The sequence below is a fragment of the Malaclemys terrapin genome, chromosome 8 (genome assembly GCF_027887155.1).
Source record: "Malaclemys terrapin pileata isolate rMalTer1 chromosome 8, rMalTer1.hap1, whole genome shotgun sequence".
NCBI classification, from domain to species: Eukaryota; Metazoa; Chordata; order Testudines; family Emydidae; genus Malaclemys; species Malaclemys terrapin.
Window position 1 is genome coordinate 34,392,918 of NC_071512.1, and position 17,867 is coordinate 34,410,784.

Consider the following 17,867-nt stretch of genomic DNA (forward strand, 5'->3'; position numbering starts at 1 on the left):
CAATTAAATATGTGGAAGAGTGATACTATATTAGGAAAATTCACAGCACCTTTAGGTGTCTTATGATTTATCACCTGGAAATAGACTAGCACATTTTCTGCTGATCCCCAGTGATCCACAGGCCAGTGTCTGAGAATCTCTGGCAGACTCTGAACTGAAGCAAATGTAGGGGCTTGAGGAAAGGAGGACAGTTGAGATCTTGAAATACTAAACAATCCAAGAATCGCTTTTATCCCTCATGATTCCAAAAGTATTTTTGTGATCTACTTCACTGCAGGTAGTGTGCAGCACTGGGAGAGAAATCTAAATGAGACTACTTGCTCCTCTTAATGTGGACGAACTGACTCTTTCACACTTTTGAATGGTCATGAAGTCAAACTGAATGAGGGTTTCTAATCACGCAAGTGGCTCTTGCCTTTGCATTGTAATAAGATACCAGCTGAAGTTCAGATTTGTTTTACTTAAGTGAGATCCATAGACTACAGTTCAAAAAGTACAGTAGGAATATCACAGTATAATTGTGTCTTCACTAGACAACTTGTTTGCATCATTTTTTTTTTTATCTTTATACTGTGAACCACTTTGTAACATATTTGGTGTAAATATCAAAACATTTTGGGGTTTTAACTTCCCTGTGGAGGTAGTTTATAAGCAGCTTTACATCAGTATGATGTAATACCCAACATACAAAGTAAAAACACTTTCTACTGCTATCTTGTGAAAAGAAATCGAGATACTTTTTAACAATAAGCCGTGTGGTACATCTTCAGGACCATTCACAGTTTAACTTGTAACAATATTTTCAGCTCTGTTTGAGGCAATGTTTTGTGGCTAGCATTGAAAATAGCCAGGATACCTCCTTTTGCTTCAGTGGGAAACTTCAACTGCCTAAACTGGTGGTATTTTTATAAGGACTATAAATAGCCACACTGGGTCTTGACTGAGAGATCCAAGCACCTAGCTGTCGTGTTTGGTTTCTAGGTATTTAAAAGTAGAAAGTTTGGGCACGGAGTCTGCCTCACATAGCCTCTTTCTAGAACGATATACAGGCGCCCCCCGGGTTACGCAAATCCGACTTATGCAAATCCGCACTTACAGAAAAAGTTCCGTAAGCTAGAAATAGTGGTGTGGTTTTTTGTTTGGTTTGGTTGGTTTTTTTGGGTGTAATTGTTGGGTATACTGTACGTTCCCAACTTATGCAAAACTTGAGTTACGCAAGGCGTAACGGAATGTTTACGTACGACTGGGAGCGTCTGTATATACAGGTTTGAGAGATTGTGGTTCAAAACACTGGAAGTTGCTGGAGACTACATTTGATCTATGTTAAGTTTGGTGAAGCTGAATTTAATAGCGGCACCAGTGGGATTGTTGCAGAAATTCCCTAGGGGTAGGCCCTGCTGTACCTTTCTTCTTTGTAGATGAAAGATGCACAGGTTGGTGGGATACAAGAGCCAAATTAAAGTTTTTGTTCGAGGAACTTCAGTTCTGTGTTTCCAGGTAATTAATATAATTGTTTTTTTCAAAACCTAGACCCTTGTCTACACTACAGGTTACTTTGGTATAATTTCTGTTGCTCAGGAGTATGGATAATCCACACCACTGAGCATTGTAAGTTATACTGACCTAAGTGCGGGTCTGGACAGCATTATGTCAGCTTCTCCTGCCTTCATAGTTACCGCATCTTTCCCATCGGCTTTGAGTGTCTCCACCACAAGTGTTACAGTGGCATAGCCACATCGGTGCAGCTTTACCGATGTAAGTGCTTTACTGTAGATGTAGCCCTAGCATTAACTGGAAACCAGGAAATTTATACTCCTGTCTCCTTCTCTCCCCATCCCCCATTTCCCCCTCCCCCCTGAGTTTTTCTTCAGAGATAGTCAACTTGAAATCGAGCCAACTAGTTTCAGATATTATATTCTACTTTTAAAACAACACTTCCTTGTGTGGATTTTAAATGTTTTATCCCTTGTTGCTGTGTGAAAAACCCATGCAATCATGGGACTCTGACTGTACACACAGAATTTGAAAGATTAGAGAAAAACGTCTCTTCTCTGCTTCACTTTGTTTATTCAAATGCTTAGTAATCTTGGCTGTAAGTTGCAGCAATTTGTAAGGGAGTGAAATTTCCACAAGTGTATTTAAGTTCACTGTAACCCTTCAAGTTATTGTAAGCATATTTAAACATGATTAGAGGCTTCATGTGTGTGATGTCTGCAAGCTTTGTAAGTTGAACCCTTGCCATACCTTCTTTACTGATGCTTTTAGCGTGCTTGCTGAAACTTTGGTAATTCTTCCCCCCCCCCCCCCCCCCCCCCCCCAGGTTCTAGTTCCTCTAATTTGAAACAAAGGCTAAAACTGAACTTCGGTGCAAAATCTATGAATCTAGTGTTTTAGTGACATTTTTAATGCTTCCTGTCCACACTGGGAAGAGTGAAGTGTAGGTACCTTCAGTTTTATAGTAATCACTGGATGTAGTAACCCAGGAGTGAACACTTTCTGATACTTTCTAAGATTGAACTCATTCAAATAAATTCCTTATCTTTCAAAGTGTAATTCTGAAATGAAGTATGTAACATTCTAAACCTGAGAAAAGACATTCTTGCTGATATTTGTGCAGGTGACTCAATGAAGAGTGCCTCAGGAGAGTTTGCAGATGACCCCTGCTCCTCAGTGAAACGTGGGAACATGGTACGAGCAGCTCGTGCTCTCCTGTCTGCTGTTACCCGGCTGCTTATCTTGGCTGACATGGCGGATGTCTACAAGCTACTTGTTCAGCTTAAAGTTGTAAGTGTGGTTTTTCATCTATAACTCAGTATTTCATTTTCCATCGTCCAACATATGTTAGGCTTATTCTGACAAGCTGTCTTTTTGTGTGTGTGTGTGTGTGTGTGTGTGTGTGTGTATTGTCCCTACAACTAGTCTGTTCTTCTGCTCCCAAGTCTGTTGCTCCCAATGCAAACTGGGTCTGTGTTTTAATGGGTGTGCCGACCCATAATACCATATGTACATGATAGTGTTAATGTTGCTTTATCATACTGGGCTCTGGAATTGCCTTTTTAAATACAGAAAAATATGTGGAAGCATGTTACTTGGAGGAAAAACCTATTAGAAAAAGCTGCCCCAACTTAATCTACTAGCTTTCAAGTACCATATAAACTTGTTCATAAGCCGAATTTTTTTTTAGTAAAAGGAAGCACCAGAGAAGGGGGTTGGCTTATGAACGGGTATAGAGAGGGAGAGGTGGGACACAGCCCCTTCCCCCAACAGCGGGAGCAAGGAGAGGCAGCACAGCCAGCAGAGGCAGAAGGGAAGAGGTGGGGCCAGAGTCTCTCAGCTTCTGGCCACACTGCTCTCCCCCCATCCTCCGAAGCAGCTGCAGCTCCAGGGCTGGCAGGCTGCAGCCATGCTGCTTGGCCCCACCCCCTAGAGCAGGCTGTGGCCGCACCGCCTGGCCCGCTGGAGCACGCTGCAGCTGTGCCACCCGGCCTAGCCCGCTGGAACGTGCTGTGGCCGCGCCTGCTGGTCTGGCCCGCCAGAGCAGGCTGCAGCCGCGTTGCCCAGCCTGCCGGAGCAGCTCCAGCCAGGCCAGAGACATCCTCCCCAGAGAAGGTGGGAAGGGATGGGATGGGGAGAGTGTGGGGATCCTGGGTTAGAGGTGGGGTCATGTGGGGGATGATCACAAGGGTTACTCCCCTGACTCCCAGCTCCTCTTCTCCCCCCCCCCCCCCCCCAAAAAAAAATTTCCCCACCAGTTGCTGTCCCGGCCCATCAGGGTAAGCAGCTGGTGCGCCAGGACACTGTTTATCTCAAGCGTCCGCAGGCACGGAGGTAAACCTAACCATATTGGCTCAACAGCGGTTTATCCTGGTGGCCCAGGAGCCAAAGTTTGCTGACCCCTGAATTATAGGGTCGGCTTATGAACGGGTTATACAAATTTCCCATTTTAACTTACCTATCTTGGGGGGAGGGGCAGCTTATAAATGAACCGGCTTATGATCGAGTATATACGGTATACCTGAAGTTTAAAAAATAACTGCTTGTTAAAGTGAGCTATAAAATGTCTTGGATTTTTCTGCAAATTGTACACTGGATGGTAAAAATATCTACACTCTCTTGTAGGTGGAAGAAGGTATCCTGAAATTAAAAAATGCTGGTACTGAACAGGATTTAGGAATACAATACAAAGCGCTCAAACCAGAAGTGGATAAGCTTAATATAATGGCAGCCAAAAGACAGCAGGTACAGTAACAGTACTTTTTTTGTTTGGTCTTCAGTGTCTTAGCTCTCTTTCCCACCCACCCCCACAAAAAAACAAACTAACAAAAAAACCAACAAAACAAAACCACCTTTCGGAAACGTGACTGGGCCCCTCTGCATGACTTCTAAGCCCAAGGCATTACTAATAAACATTGCATGTTCTGTTGGTTGCTATGCAATGCACCCACAGTGTTCAAAAATTGAATCTGCATTCTAGTAATAACTCTGTTCAGATGTAGTATAGTACTTATTATAATGAATTTATAGACGAATACATTTATTTTTAATGGAACAGGCACTAATGCAACATTTTTCCCCCTGCTTGTGGTCTCTCCCCCTCCAACCCCCCCTTCCAGTGTTAGGGACTTGATTTTAAATTTAAGTTGAGAGATGCAAATGTATGGTTCCCACAGCAACTGTAACTTGGCAACATTGCACAATCTTAATGCCTTAACATTTTGGTACTTCTGTACAAAACAATACATATAAGTAAGGGAGTAGAATTATGTTTCCTGATAAGTAATAACACTGAGTTTCTGAGTGTATAGTCTAAACCACAGTGTTGCATTAATATTAGGTATTTGCATTTATTTAGGGTGTTTGTTTTGGATTGTCTCATTACCTTGAGCAAATAAACGCTTCAGCAATCTCTCCACTATTTTCTATGCAGCCTCCTTTAAAGGACTTTTTGGGGGGAGGGGTAGTCAATATCTGTACCTCTGACTAACTTGGTGAACTCTGGCTTGATCTTAAATGTGTGTCGATTTTGATATGCTTAATGCTTTTGCTGTCATGACTCATTCCTATAGATAGATAAATGTCAGTTACATTGAAAAGTAAAGATGGGTGAATAGTCTTATCAGTTTGAAATGGTGTGGTCTTTCTAAATTAACTATTTCATTAATGTTCGTGCTATTTGTATGAAGTAAAACTAGCATATCACTGACACACTCTTATTCTAGCTTCCTTTATATGAATAGACAATTGGATAATGCCTATTTTAAAAATGTAATTAGTGAAGTGCAAGACATTTTGCCTGAAAACAGTGTGTATATTTATTATAATAAATATGCAAGTGAGATAGGTGGGGGTTTGTGTTGCTACATGATCTGCTATGTGAAATGTTTGTCTTCTGCCACAAGAGCAATGTTTGTGCTCATCATGCCTCCTCCGCTTAGTTATAGGTCTCTTGGCTTCAGTATTATCCATCCCTCTTAAATTTCTGCTTGGCATGTTTACTTCACCTTCCTCTTTGCTGTAAGGTATCACTATTAAACTTAATATTTCTCTGTCAGGTGCTTATTGTCCCTCGGAGCATGATGTGACTAGAGCTGTGGGACTCTAAACTTAACAAGATAGTGGCAGAGTTGGGAATAGAAACTGTGATATGAGGCTGATCACTGTTTTTTAATTTCTTCCACTGAAAGTAGTACCTAATTGGTAGCTAGCTTCATTGATTTAGTATGTTTTGCCTTTCATAAACTACATTAAGTTCCTCGTATGAAAGATGCTCACAAGTTTTGGACCTCCTATTTATAATGGTTCTACTCCAAAAAGAGTATTTGTTTGGGAAAACTCATGCAGGTGTAGTTAAATCCAAATTAGCTGTAAATTGTAGCTACTGGCTTAGTGTCCAGATGAAACGAGGCATGGATGAGAGGTGGCTGGTGAAAGCTCAGTCTAAATAAAACTGAGGTGAAGTGGTTGCCAGAGCATACATCAAGCATTATCTTCCTCCTCTCATTGTTTTGTTTGTGCCCATCAAGTATTAAAGGTAGCAATCCAGAAAGTGCTGTTAAGCAACCACTTGGTAGCAGTGTAAAGATTTTATTACCTCTTCACTCTGGTTTGGAGATTCTTTCAGATGCAGACCTTGCTACTGTCGCCTCAAGCCCAGATTCCTGCAACATTGTCTACATGGGACAACCCTTTAAATCAGCGTGGAAACTGAAGCTGGTCTGTACCGGCTTTCTATGGGTGGTAGAATTTTAAAGTTCTTCAAATGCTTGTTCATATCGATTCCAATTAGGTGCGCGTGCGCCGTGTGCACGATTGTCGGAAGATTTTTACCCTAGCAACACTCAGTGAGTTGGCTGAGGCGCCCCCTGGAATGGCACCCTTATGGCGCCGGATATATGCCCTGGCCGACCCAGCGCCCCCTCAGTTCCTTCTTACTGCCCATGACGGTAGTTGGAACTGTGGAGCGCAGCTTAGCTGATCTCCACTTCCCTAGCTCTTAGCTCGTTTATACTTGTAGATAGTTTTTATAGAGTAGTTGTTAGTAGTTTCTAGCTGTAGTTATTGTTGTTAGTGTACATAGCAATTTGGGGGTAAGAGGAGTCTCCCCTTCCCTCCCTCCCAGTACCTGGGCTCATGCCTAGGTCTCCGGGTTTCAAACCGTGCTTGGCCTGCCTTAAGCCAATGCCTAAGGGAAACGCCCATGACTCCTGTTTGAAGTGCCTGGGGGAATCCCATCAATCAGATAAGTGCCCTATTTGTAAGGCGTTCAAGCCTTGAACTAAAAAGGAGTGGGACATTCGCTTGAAGCAGCTCCTTATGGAAGCGGCACTTAGCCCAATGTCCTCGGCTCCACGTCGAGACCCAGTGCTGACCCCCTCGGTCCGAAGCGCGCCTCTGGCACCGGAAGCAACAGCTCCGTGGCCCGGCACTGGATGTCTCCGGCACCGCCAGTGCGGCATCGCTTGCTATCTCTGGGACCCAAGAAGCAGCACAAGCACTCCTGTGAAGTTGCCTGTGCCTTGCTCGGAGCAGTGTCCTGTGCTGGACTGCCTCGCGAAGGCTCCAACTCTGGCACCGTTGATTCTGGCACCACAAGCGCTGTTGAGTCCGGTGCACATAAGCTCCTCAGACCGCGGTTGAGCTCGGCCTACCTTCCACCCCGAAGACTTTCTCCACGGCACGCGATCTGATTGCGCTCACCGAGCCGGGACTGTTGAAACCGCCGGTGCAGGCTGTTCCCTCGAAAGGAAAGCCTCCATGATGCACCCTCCGTCGCAGAGTGAGACGGGATGGCACCGATCCGGTTCCCAGTCTCTGTCCTGGTCCTGATCCAGACACTGGTCTCGTCCACTGCACTGCTCACAGTCCCAGCACTGATCACCATCTCGGCGCCAGTCGCACTTGTGGCGCCGCTCTGCCTCGCGAAGATCATCTTCCCATTATGGTCGGTACCGGTCCAGCTCCCGGCACCAATCCCGGCGCCCATCTACTCTGAGTTGATCCTGACACCGCTCCGCTCGTAGATCTTCATCAAGATCCAGATCTGCCTCCCGGCACTGATATGACCGTTGGTCCCGATCCAGGTCGCGGTACCGCTCAAGACAGTGGTGCCGAACCCCATCTCCGCAGCGCGGGGTGACCATGCGGGACAGTGCGACCCAGCATGAGCGATTGGCTCCACCGTGGCCATCCTGCCCCAACTCGAGGTCATCCCAAGCAGAAAAGTGGCTACCACGTCCATGACCAAGACGTGGATGTTGCTAGCCAATGGCACCATGAGGGGCAGGATCCTGCTCAGGGACCCCCACAATGGTCCTTTTGGACACTTTGGGCATACCATCAGGCCCAAGGTGTCCCCTCGGGGGCTTCTCGCTCTGCCCACTCGGAACCCTGGGTCCCAGAAGCCAGTGTCAGTCAGGGCCCCTCCCTGGGGGTGGGGGGGCTCTGAGGCGACGGCCCTACCCTCAGCTCAGGCCCATGCCCCTAGCATGGTGGACCTAGGGCAGCTGGACCCCTCCTCCCCCCTCCCCCTCCCCAGCAAGACTTGCCCCAGGACCCGTTAGTCCCTGGCATTTCCTCCTCCTCTTCGCCTGACGAGGCGGTGGCGGGTACGTCCTCCTCTGGCCCCCCACCTATAGACCTCCGTGCACACCAAGACTTGCTTCGCAGGGTGGCACAGAACATGGACCTCCAGGTGGAGGAGGTGGTGGAGGTCGAGGATCCGGTAGTGGACATTTTATCTGCAGATACCCCAACATGTATAGCTTTGCCGTTTATTCGGACCATCCAGGCTAATGCCAATACGATCTGGCAATCTCCAGCATCCATTCCTCCCACTGCCAAGGGAGTGGAGAGGAAGTACTTGTATATTCACCCCCACCTGTGCTCCCTCATTGTACAGTCTGTTAATGAGAGGGAAGGATATGGCCAATAAGCTCCTGCTCCTAAATCCAAGGACGCTAGATGCCTGGATTTGTTTGGGCGCAAGATATATTCTACTGGCGGCCTACAACTCAGAGTGGCTAAACGGCAGGCCCTCTTGAGTCGCTATAATTATAATACCTGGAACTCGAGAAAGTTCAAATAGCTTATTCCTCAGGAGTCCAGGGAGGAGTTCGGGGCCTTACTAGAAGAGGGCAAGAAAGTAGCCAGGACATCTTTGCAGGCCTCAATAGATGCGTCAGACTCAGCGGCTAGGACTCTAGCCTCGGGCGTAGCTATGCGCCACATTTTGTGGCTGCAGGTCTCTGGTCTCCCACCAGAACTGCAGCAAACTATTCAGGACCTGCCCTTTGATGGCCATGGTCTATTTTCAGACAAAACTCATTCCGGAATCTGAAGGATAACCGGGCCATCATGCGTTCATTGGGCATGCATACTCCGGTGATGCAACGTAGGCCCTTCCGACCCCAACCACAGCGCACCTACCCTAGCCCCTGGCCGAGACAGGACTTCTCTAGAAGACACGGCCGGGGTGGTAGGAAGAAACAATCTGGTCCTCATACGAGCCAGAACCAGGGTCCCCCCCAAACCATCGTCGGGGCCCAAACAAAACTTTTTTGAAGGTGTGCCCGAGGGCAGAGCACCAGTCTCCTTACAGGATCCTTCCCCACCTTTCACCAACCGGCTCTCCTATTTCCTCCCTGCGTGGTCCCGCATAATGTCAGACCGTTGGGTCTTACGTATGGTGGAAAGTGGATACCGCCTTCCATTTGTTTTGTCCCCCCCCCTTTCCCACCCTCCCTCCCCGTCCCTCTTCAGGGACTCCTCTCACGAGCGGCGACTCCTACAGGAGGTGCAAACGCTCCTAACTATCAACGCTACAAAGGAGATTCCAAAGGAACTGAGGGGCAAGAGGTTTTACTTCCGCTACTTTCTAATCCCCAAGGCAAAGTGGGGGCTACGACCCATTCTGGACCTGCACGGACTCAACAAATTCATGGTAAAGTTGGGAAGTTCCACATGGTTTCCCTGGGGACCATTATTCCTTCCCTGGAGACTGGTATGCCGCCCTCAACAAGAAGGACGCGTACTTCCACATAGGGATTTACCTGCTGCACAGGCGCTTCCTTCGCTTTGTGGTCAACCAACAGCACTTCCAATTTACCGTCCTTCCCTTTTGGCCTATCCATGGAACCAAGGATCTTTGCAACGTTTGTGGCCGTTGTGGCTGCCTCACTCCGTCGACATGGGATCAAGTGTTTACATACCTCAACGACTGGCTCATTCGGGGTCGCTCCAGGTGCGATCTCATGTTCAGTTCACCATGAGCTTGTTCAGACAGCTGGGCCTGCTGTTCAATGTTGAAAAGTCCACTTTGCAGCCAACCCAAAGAGTAGACTTCATTGGAGCAGTCCTGGATTCAAATCTCGCCCGTGCGTGCCTACCGCACGCCTGCTTTCAGTCCATGGCGAGCATTATCCACGGCCTCCAGAGCTTCCTGACCTCAACAGCATGGACATGCCTCGGTCTCCTGGGTCACATGGCGTCTTGTACCTTCGTAACCAGACACGCCAGACTGCGCCTTGTCTGCTTCAGGCCTGGCTGTCAACCGTACACCGCCCAGGCTGGGAGAGCATGGGCACAGTGGTCACCGTACCACTAGAAGTCTTAAACTCACTGGACTGGTGGCTGAACTCCACCTCGGTATGCGAAGGGATGTCGTTCCATGTCTCGCAGCCCTCCCTGGTTCTAACCATGGACGCCTCATCTCTGGGCTGGGGCGCTCACCTCGCGGACCTTCACACACAGGGCCTTTAGTCCACACAAGAGAGATCCCTGCACATCAATGTACGGGAACTGAGAGCAGTACACCTGGTGTGTCAGGTGTTCTGCAAACACCTTCAGGGCTGTTGTGTTGCAGTTTTCACAGACAACACAACAGCCATGTTTTACATCAACAAACAAGGGGGAGCGCGATTGTCCCCCCTCTGTCAGGAAGCCATTTGCCTGTGGGAATTCTGCATAGCCCACTTGATCAACCTGGTGGCGTCGTTTCTCCCAGGAGTCCAAAACACTTTGGCAGATCCTTTCTGGCTCACGAGTGGTGGATTCGCCCGGACGTTATCCATTCTGTTTTCTGGAAGTGGGGGTTTCCCCACATAGACCTTTTTCGCCTCTCACAAGAATCCGAAGTGCCAGGTGTTCTGCTCTCTCCGGGGCGCTCTCCGGGTTCTCTATCGGACGCCTTTCTGATGCTGTGGAAAGGCCACCTGTACTACGCCTTTCCTTCATTCCCGTTGGTCCATAAGGTCCTTCTCAAGTTGCACAGAGACAAGGCCCACTTAATCTTGATCGCCCCGGTGTGCAGCATTGGTATACCACTCTCCTCGATCTGTCGGTGACCACTCCATTTCCACTTCTGTTGTGGCCGGACCTGATCACTCAGGAACATGGCAGACTCTGTCATCCAGACCTGCAATCCCTCCATCTCGTGCCATTGATGCTACATGGCTAACTCAATCTGAGCTACGTTGCTCCTGCTCAGTGCAGCACGTACTTTTGAGTAAGCCCTCTACTAGGTCCAGATATATATGGCCAAGTGGAAGCGTTTCTCCTGCTGGTGTTCCCTGAGCAATACTGCCTCTATGGAGGTGCCAGTACCTACCATCTTAGACGACCTCTTGTCCTTAACAGCAGGGCCTGGCAGTTTCATCCATCAGAGTACACCTAGCAGCGATTTCGGTCTTCCACCCAGGCAAAAATGGGTGCTCAGTCTTCTCCAATCCCATGGTCAGCAGGTTCCTCAAGGGATTGGAAAGTCTGTACCTTCAAATTTGGCACCCAGCCCCTGTGTGGAACCTCAACCTGGTCCTGTCCAGACTCACGGTTGTCCTGTTTGAGCCGATGGCCACTTGCTCGCTCCTGTACCTTTCCTGGAAAACAGCTTTCCTTGTCACTATCATTTCGGTGAGACGTATGTCGGAGCTTCGAGCCCTCACATCGGACCCACTGTATATGGTGTTTCATAAGGACGAGGTACAGCTGCGACCACACTGTGCCTTCCTTCCTAAGGTGGTGTCTGCCTTTCATGTCAACCAAGACCTCTTCCTTCTGGTCTTGTATCCGAAGCCGCACGCTTCTTGACGAGAACAGCTGCACTCCCTAGACGTTCGCAGGGCCCTCGCATTTTACATTGAATGAACGAAACCTTTTAGGAGGACGACCCAGCTGTTTGTAGCTGTGGCAGACCGGATGAAGGGCCTTCCGGTCTCCACCCAGCGCATCTCGTCCTGGATCACATGCATCTGTGCGTGCTATGACTTGGCTGGTGTCCCAACTACGCACCTTACTGCCCGCTCCACTCAGGCTCAAGCTTCGTCCTCTGCCTTCCTGGCTCATGTGCCCATACAGGAGATCTGTAGGACAGCAACTTGGTCATCTGTACATACCTTTGCTTCCCACTATGCCATAGTGCAGCAGTCCAGGGGTGATGCTGCATTTGGTTCAGCGGTCCTTCACTCCGCGACATCTCACTCCGACCCCACCGCCTAGGTAAGGCTTGGGAGTCACCTCATTGGAATCAATATGAGCAAGCACTTGAAGAAAAGATGGTTACTCACCTTTGTAACTGTTGTTCTTCGAGATGTGTTGCTCAGATCCATTCCAAACCCGTTCTTCCCCCTCCGTCGGAGTAGCCGGCAAGAAGGAACTGAGGGGGCGCTGGATCGGCCGGAGCATATATCCGGCGCCATAAGGTGCCACTCCAGGGGGCACGTCAGCCAACCCACCGAGTGTTGCTAGGATAAAAATATTCTGACGATCGTGCACGTGGCACGTGCACACCTAATTAGAATGGATATGAGTGTAACATCTCGAAGAACAACAGTTACAAAGGTGAGTAACTGTCTTTTTTGCTTCTAACATAGAAATGCATCTTCTTGAGCGAGGTGCTGCCTAGATGCCATGGTAACTCTAATAAATGATGGCTTGGGACTGATCTACCTGAGATGTTTTCCTTCCTTTGCCATACTGCTGCCACCACCACAGTCAGTGAGGGTGCTTGAGCTAGAGCCCACCACACTTTCTCTGTACCTAGTCCAAAATAACCTAAATTGGTTGGCCTTCAGGGCATGCTGCAAGATCTGCCTTAGGGATGTAAATACCGTTTAAAAAGTTAACTATTTAAACGATTAAAAATATCGTCTGGGTATGGCGGCCAGGGTGGCCTGTCCCGGGATTAACCTTTTACATCCCTAGTCTGCCCATTTACCTAATCTTTTGGTTTTTTATTCTAGTTTGGGGAGAGACTTTGTCAAGAGTTACAAATCGGTTTAAGGCCTGTACCTGTAGAGCCCAGGATAGGAACTGCTTTGTACTCTGCATTTACTTAAGTCAAAGATATAGTATAAATGTTGAAAGGGAAGTTGTAATTGTAGGTGTTAGTAAAACTAATAATAAACTTTTCAGAAAAAATTTAGTAGCTGTTTTGGGGAATAGATGTATGTATTCTGTATGAGGCTAACAAAGTATATTGGGCATAATTGCTTATTATTCCAGCAAATTGAAAAGCTTCCTGCCTCTGACTGTTTCATTTAAATGTATGTAGACATTAAAAAAGCATCTATCCAGTGCCCTGAGTGCCTTTGCCATATATGGGGAAAAATAAAAAATGAATGCAGCTGCCTCCCTGAACATTAAAAGAGAAGAGGAAAACCACTCCAGTTGCAGACTTCCCACCCTCACTGCATGCATTCCAGCCCAATGCCTGGAAAATGTTCTACAAAAACTATTTCTTATCGGACTGCTGATGGCAGCTACCTGCCTTATTACTAAAATCACTAGGTTTTTTTTGTCTTGTTTACAGTGGGAGTGCAGTGATTATTTCCCTGTATTTGTCCTTTTAGGGAAGAGGAGTAGTATGTTATCTGTCTTACCATTCATTGTAGCTCTGTCTATGTCTAATACTTTCGAATAGTAATAATTTTCACTCTTACTCTGCAGACCTCTATCTTCATTGCTAGTAATCTCTTTATTAGCTTCCCTGATATGGCTTAGCTTTCAGGGGAGTGGTAGTCTGTGTTTGTACAGCACTTCTCTTAAATGGGGAAGGTTCTGGTTTTTAAGGAAATATAACTATGCCAACAAAAGACCTGGTGTAGATGCAGTTATACCAGCAAAAAGTCTTGTAGCTTATTCATTCAGGAAACTGGCTTAAACTATTCTTAAGCCAAAGAAAACTGTCTCCATTAAGGAGGCATTGGAGGTATAGCTATACCAGCAACCCCTTTTAAATGTAGGCAAGGCCTAAATATCTGCAAAGATTAGAGCAGGGGTTCTCAAACTGGGGGTCGGGACCCCCTCAGGGGGTCGCAAACTCTCCGCCTGCATCCCAAACCCCGCTTACCTCCAGCATTTATAATGGTGTTAAACATATAAAAAAGTGTTTAATTTATTTGGGGGGGGTCACACTCAGAGGCTTGCTATGTGAAAGGAGTTGCCAGTAAAAAAAGTTTTGAGACCCACTGGATTAGAGAGACAGACAGGATTGACTCTGACTGAATGTGGGAGAGGAAAGACTCAATATTAGAACACGCAGGGAAGATTTTAAATGCCCAAAACAACTTCTTAAATGAGACTGAAGAAAACACAGGGCATTTCTTGAGTAGTCAAATACATTCCTCCTTCATACAATTCACAGTTGATTAGTCTTCCCATTCTTTCTTATGTGCATGCATAAAAGGAAAACACCAAAAGATGATCTGATAGATTTTGCTACAGCCCGAGAATTTAAAAATAGATCCTAAACCATAGTCCCTGACAAATGTGCATGGCACCTTTGGATTCTTGACGTGTGTGTGTGTGTGTGTGGTTTTTTTAAATAAATGGTGTGACCCTATCCTGGATTGTTTGTTTATTTTATTCAATGGCAGTGGGACCCTTTCATAGTCTACATGCACAAGAGGAAAGAGTGAGGCATTATTGCCTGAGTTACGTATCCTTTTATGGAAGGAAAACATGCCTTTTTCATGTTCCATTGGTTTTTCTCAGCGCTCTGAGCTGAGGGGTGAAAACATTATTTACTTCTTTCCTTTGGAAAAGAATGCTTCAATTACTGGTATGCTAGTGACCTTTCTCCTCAGTTACATGTAATGCAAAATGCACTCCCATATCTAGTGTACAGTCTCATTTTCTTGGAATGTAGTTGGCCATACATTTAGATTAATTCAAATAAAACATGGCTTTTCACTATGATTTCCTCCCCCCCTCTACCCCCTGCAGTCTTTAGTGAACTTCAGCACTAGGGAAGGGAGGGAGAAGGGAAATATTTAACTACAATGCTAAGGTGTTTGGCTCAATGTGGCTTAGAGTGGAAGACTTTGTATTCTGTAAGCTGCTGTTACAAAAACTTATTGTTACTGCTCTAAAAGATTTAAGCTCATGTACAGCAAAAATGTTTCAAGAACCAAGTGTCCGTCATTTAAAACATCTTGAAATTACAAATGAAAAACCCAAAAGGTGAGAGCTTTATGGCCTTTGAATAAATGTTTGAGACACTGAAAATTCAGATTTATAATTTGACTTCTGTGCTTATACACTGCTATTGTGTGAAAGATGATAGAAAAATATGTCCACATCTTGGGAAAGGAAAGTATCTGGAATTTAGTCAGCTCTCACACTTGGCAATAAAAACTAGCTTGGCTCTTACCACTAATCTAAAAGAATAAATGTTACCTCTTTTTGAAGATTTAAGAGGAAATACTATGCGATTATTTGAATGTAGAGTGAGGTTAACAAAATGAAATTTGTCACTCCAGCCTGTTACCACTTAACAATCCAAAACCAGTGCCTTTATAACCACTACATCCCGCTGTTAGTTTATCTGCTTTCCTAAGCATTAGGAATTGATGCAATATGGCAGATGATGTACAGGTCTATTGTCAGTATCATAGGTCAGGGCAATTGCACCTGTATTTTTTCCCTTATGGTCCTACAGAGGCACCCACTTCTAGGCTTCTGCTCTCCAGCAAGTTACCTGTTTTGGTGGGGAGATGCAGCTCTCTCCTTTTTGACAGGAGTATTTCGAGGCTGCACAGTTCCCTGTCTACACTGTGAATTCCCCAGCAAAGTTGGACTGCCTAAAGTAGGCCTGATTTATATCCTCTGAGGAGAGAAGCAAACAGTGTAACTGCTACAGTTAAGTTATCACACAGCTCTAAGCAAGCATTTATTCTCAAGATAAAAGTATTTTACAGTTTTATAGAAAACAGAGGGTTTTTTGTTTTGTTTTTTTGTTTTAAATTACACACGTGCTAACAAGTTTACTAGAGCAGTTCCAGCAAGGGCTCTAGCAGGTGAACAGTCCTTCAAACCTCACCAAGGGGTTTTCTGTGGATACAAGTTCATGACTGCCTTGGCTCAGAACAAGCATTCCTATGAATTAGAGAGAGACTCACTCCAACCCATTTTGCATCTTTGCTCTGCAGAGACTGTGAATAGGTAATCGGCCAGATAAAAGCTGATTTCAGAGGTGGGTAGTTAGTGTTCTCCTCAACTGTCCTGGAAACTCACTCACCTGCCTGACCCATTATTTTAAGTCTTTTGAAACTCAGTGCTTCCAAGTGTTGACATTAGTGCTCTCTTCTCCATAGAAGTTAAATACAACCCCACAATAATACATACATACTTGCATTTTTAATACAGTGAATTCATAAGATACTTACAATTAATTCAGTAAGGTTTGTTCAGGATATTGCAGGAAATTGCTATATCTGTCAGTCAGCATTGAAAACAATTATCTGCTCTTATGTCAAGTAATAAATATCTTAGCTTGTAATTTTAGAAAGCAGGATTATGAACGGGTGCATAACATCAGTCTTTATGCAACTATTCTAAAGGTAGCCAAATTTTGTATTAACTGCATGCATGGGAAGTAATGTTGCTTAACTGAGGTGTAACCTCATGTTAAGCAAAGATCATGCTTCTATGCCTCTTCAGGGGAAAGTATGTAGATACTGAGTATCAGAAATGTCTTTCAATATTGATTACGTTTTCCTTGCAGGAATTGAAAGATGTGGGCCATCGTGATCAGATGGCTGCAGCTAGAGGAATTCTGCAGAAGAACATTCCTATACTTTACACTGCTTCTCAGGCCTGTCTGCAGCACCCAGATGTAGCAGCTTACAAAGCCAACAGGGACTTGATTTACAAACAACTGCAGCAGGCAGTTACAGGCATCTCAAATGCAGCTCAAGCCACAGCATCTGATGATGCTGCCCAACAGCAGGGTGGAGGGGGAGAGCTGGCTTATGCACTTAACAACTTTGATGTAAGTATTGAACCTCTTTTGAAAAAGTATAGCTTAAATCTGCTTGTAAATCAGTTAAAGGCGAGAAAAGCTCATGGGAGTAACTTGGATAACCATGAAATTGTGTTTTGAGGGAGGATAATCTGTTAGCAATATATAGAGACTACCGTACTTTAATACTATCTGAAAGATCACTTTGTACTGAAGGCCTCCTATTTTTGTGATCATCAAAATCTTTCTAATTTTATTAATATCAATGTAATTTATGGTGACTGTAAAATACACATAAGAGCCATACTGATTCTGACTGGAGATTTGCGAATTGCCAAATTCAGAGCAAACTAGCCTTGTACGAACAAAATAAGAGACTTAATCACAATATCTTCTGGTCATTACTTTGAAATTCAATATAATTTTAATGATTTAATACACTATATAGCATGACAGTAAATATTCTCTACTATCTAATACATTATTGTAGTGTAGTAATAAGTAATGTGCTCTTAATAGCATGGGCTCTCACTACAATGCCACAAGCACTGTGCTGAAAAATGTAAGTATCGTGACCTTTGAGGATTATTCAGTTTGGAGATTATTCAAGGAGGAGGGATGTATGCCACACGTGCTCTGAGACTAGTAGAAATCTACTGTTCCAAAAGTCCAAGTGATATGACTCATGATGTGCTACTTGGGTGCATTGGGATGAAATTTTACTGGAAACTCGTTTAGTATGAAGTATTTTTACTGGCACTTGTTTGTTTGTATTACTAGATGGAGGTCACCTCAATCACATACTTTATTGCATGCTTATTAGAGAGATTATTTGGGATACTAGATTAGCTTTAAAACTATTACTGATGGCAGCCTTGGTCTTGGTTTCTGTAGCTACAAAGACCTTTGAATAACAAAGAAGTTTTTAGTAATATACTTCATAAAAACCTACTTTGGGAAACATTTAATACAGCTGTTTTTAAGTCTGTCACTTCCCACTATTCAGCTAGCCTGCCTCACTTTGGCAACTTTTACTTCCCCCTTTTTGGCCCTACCTCTTTTTCCTTTACCCACTGTCCTCTCTGAACATTTGTTCTCATACCCCTCCAAAAAAAGGAAAACAAATTAATCT

The 17,867-nt window shown here is 45.3% G+C and overlaps 1 protein-coding gene across 1 annotated transcript in view; it reads left to right on the plus strand.

Moving 5' to 3' along the window:
- Positions 1 to 17,867, plus strand: part of CTNNA1 (catenin alpha 1) — a 222,978-nt gene that overhangs the window by 58,078 nt on the left and 147,033 nt on the right. The window contains exons 4-6 of the mRNA XM_054038540.1: positions 2,618 to 2,784; positions 4,120 to 4,239; positions 16,499 to 16,765. Of these exons, the coding sequence (XP_053894515.1) occupies positions 2,618 to 2,784; positions 4,120 to 4,239; positions 16,499 to 16,765 (554 nt within the window). The remainder of the gene's footprint in view (positions 1 to 2,617; positions 2,785 to 4,119; positions 4,240 to 16,498; positions 16,766 to 17,867) is intronic.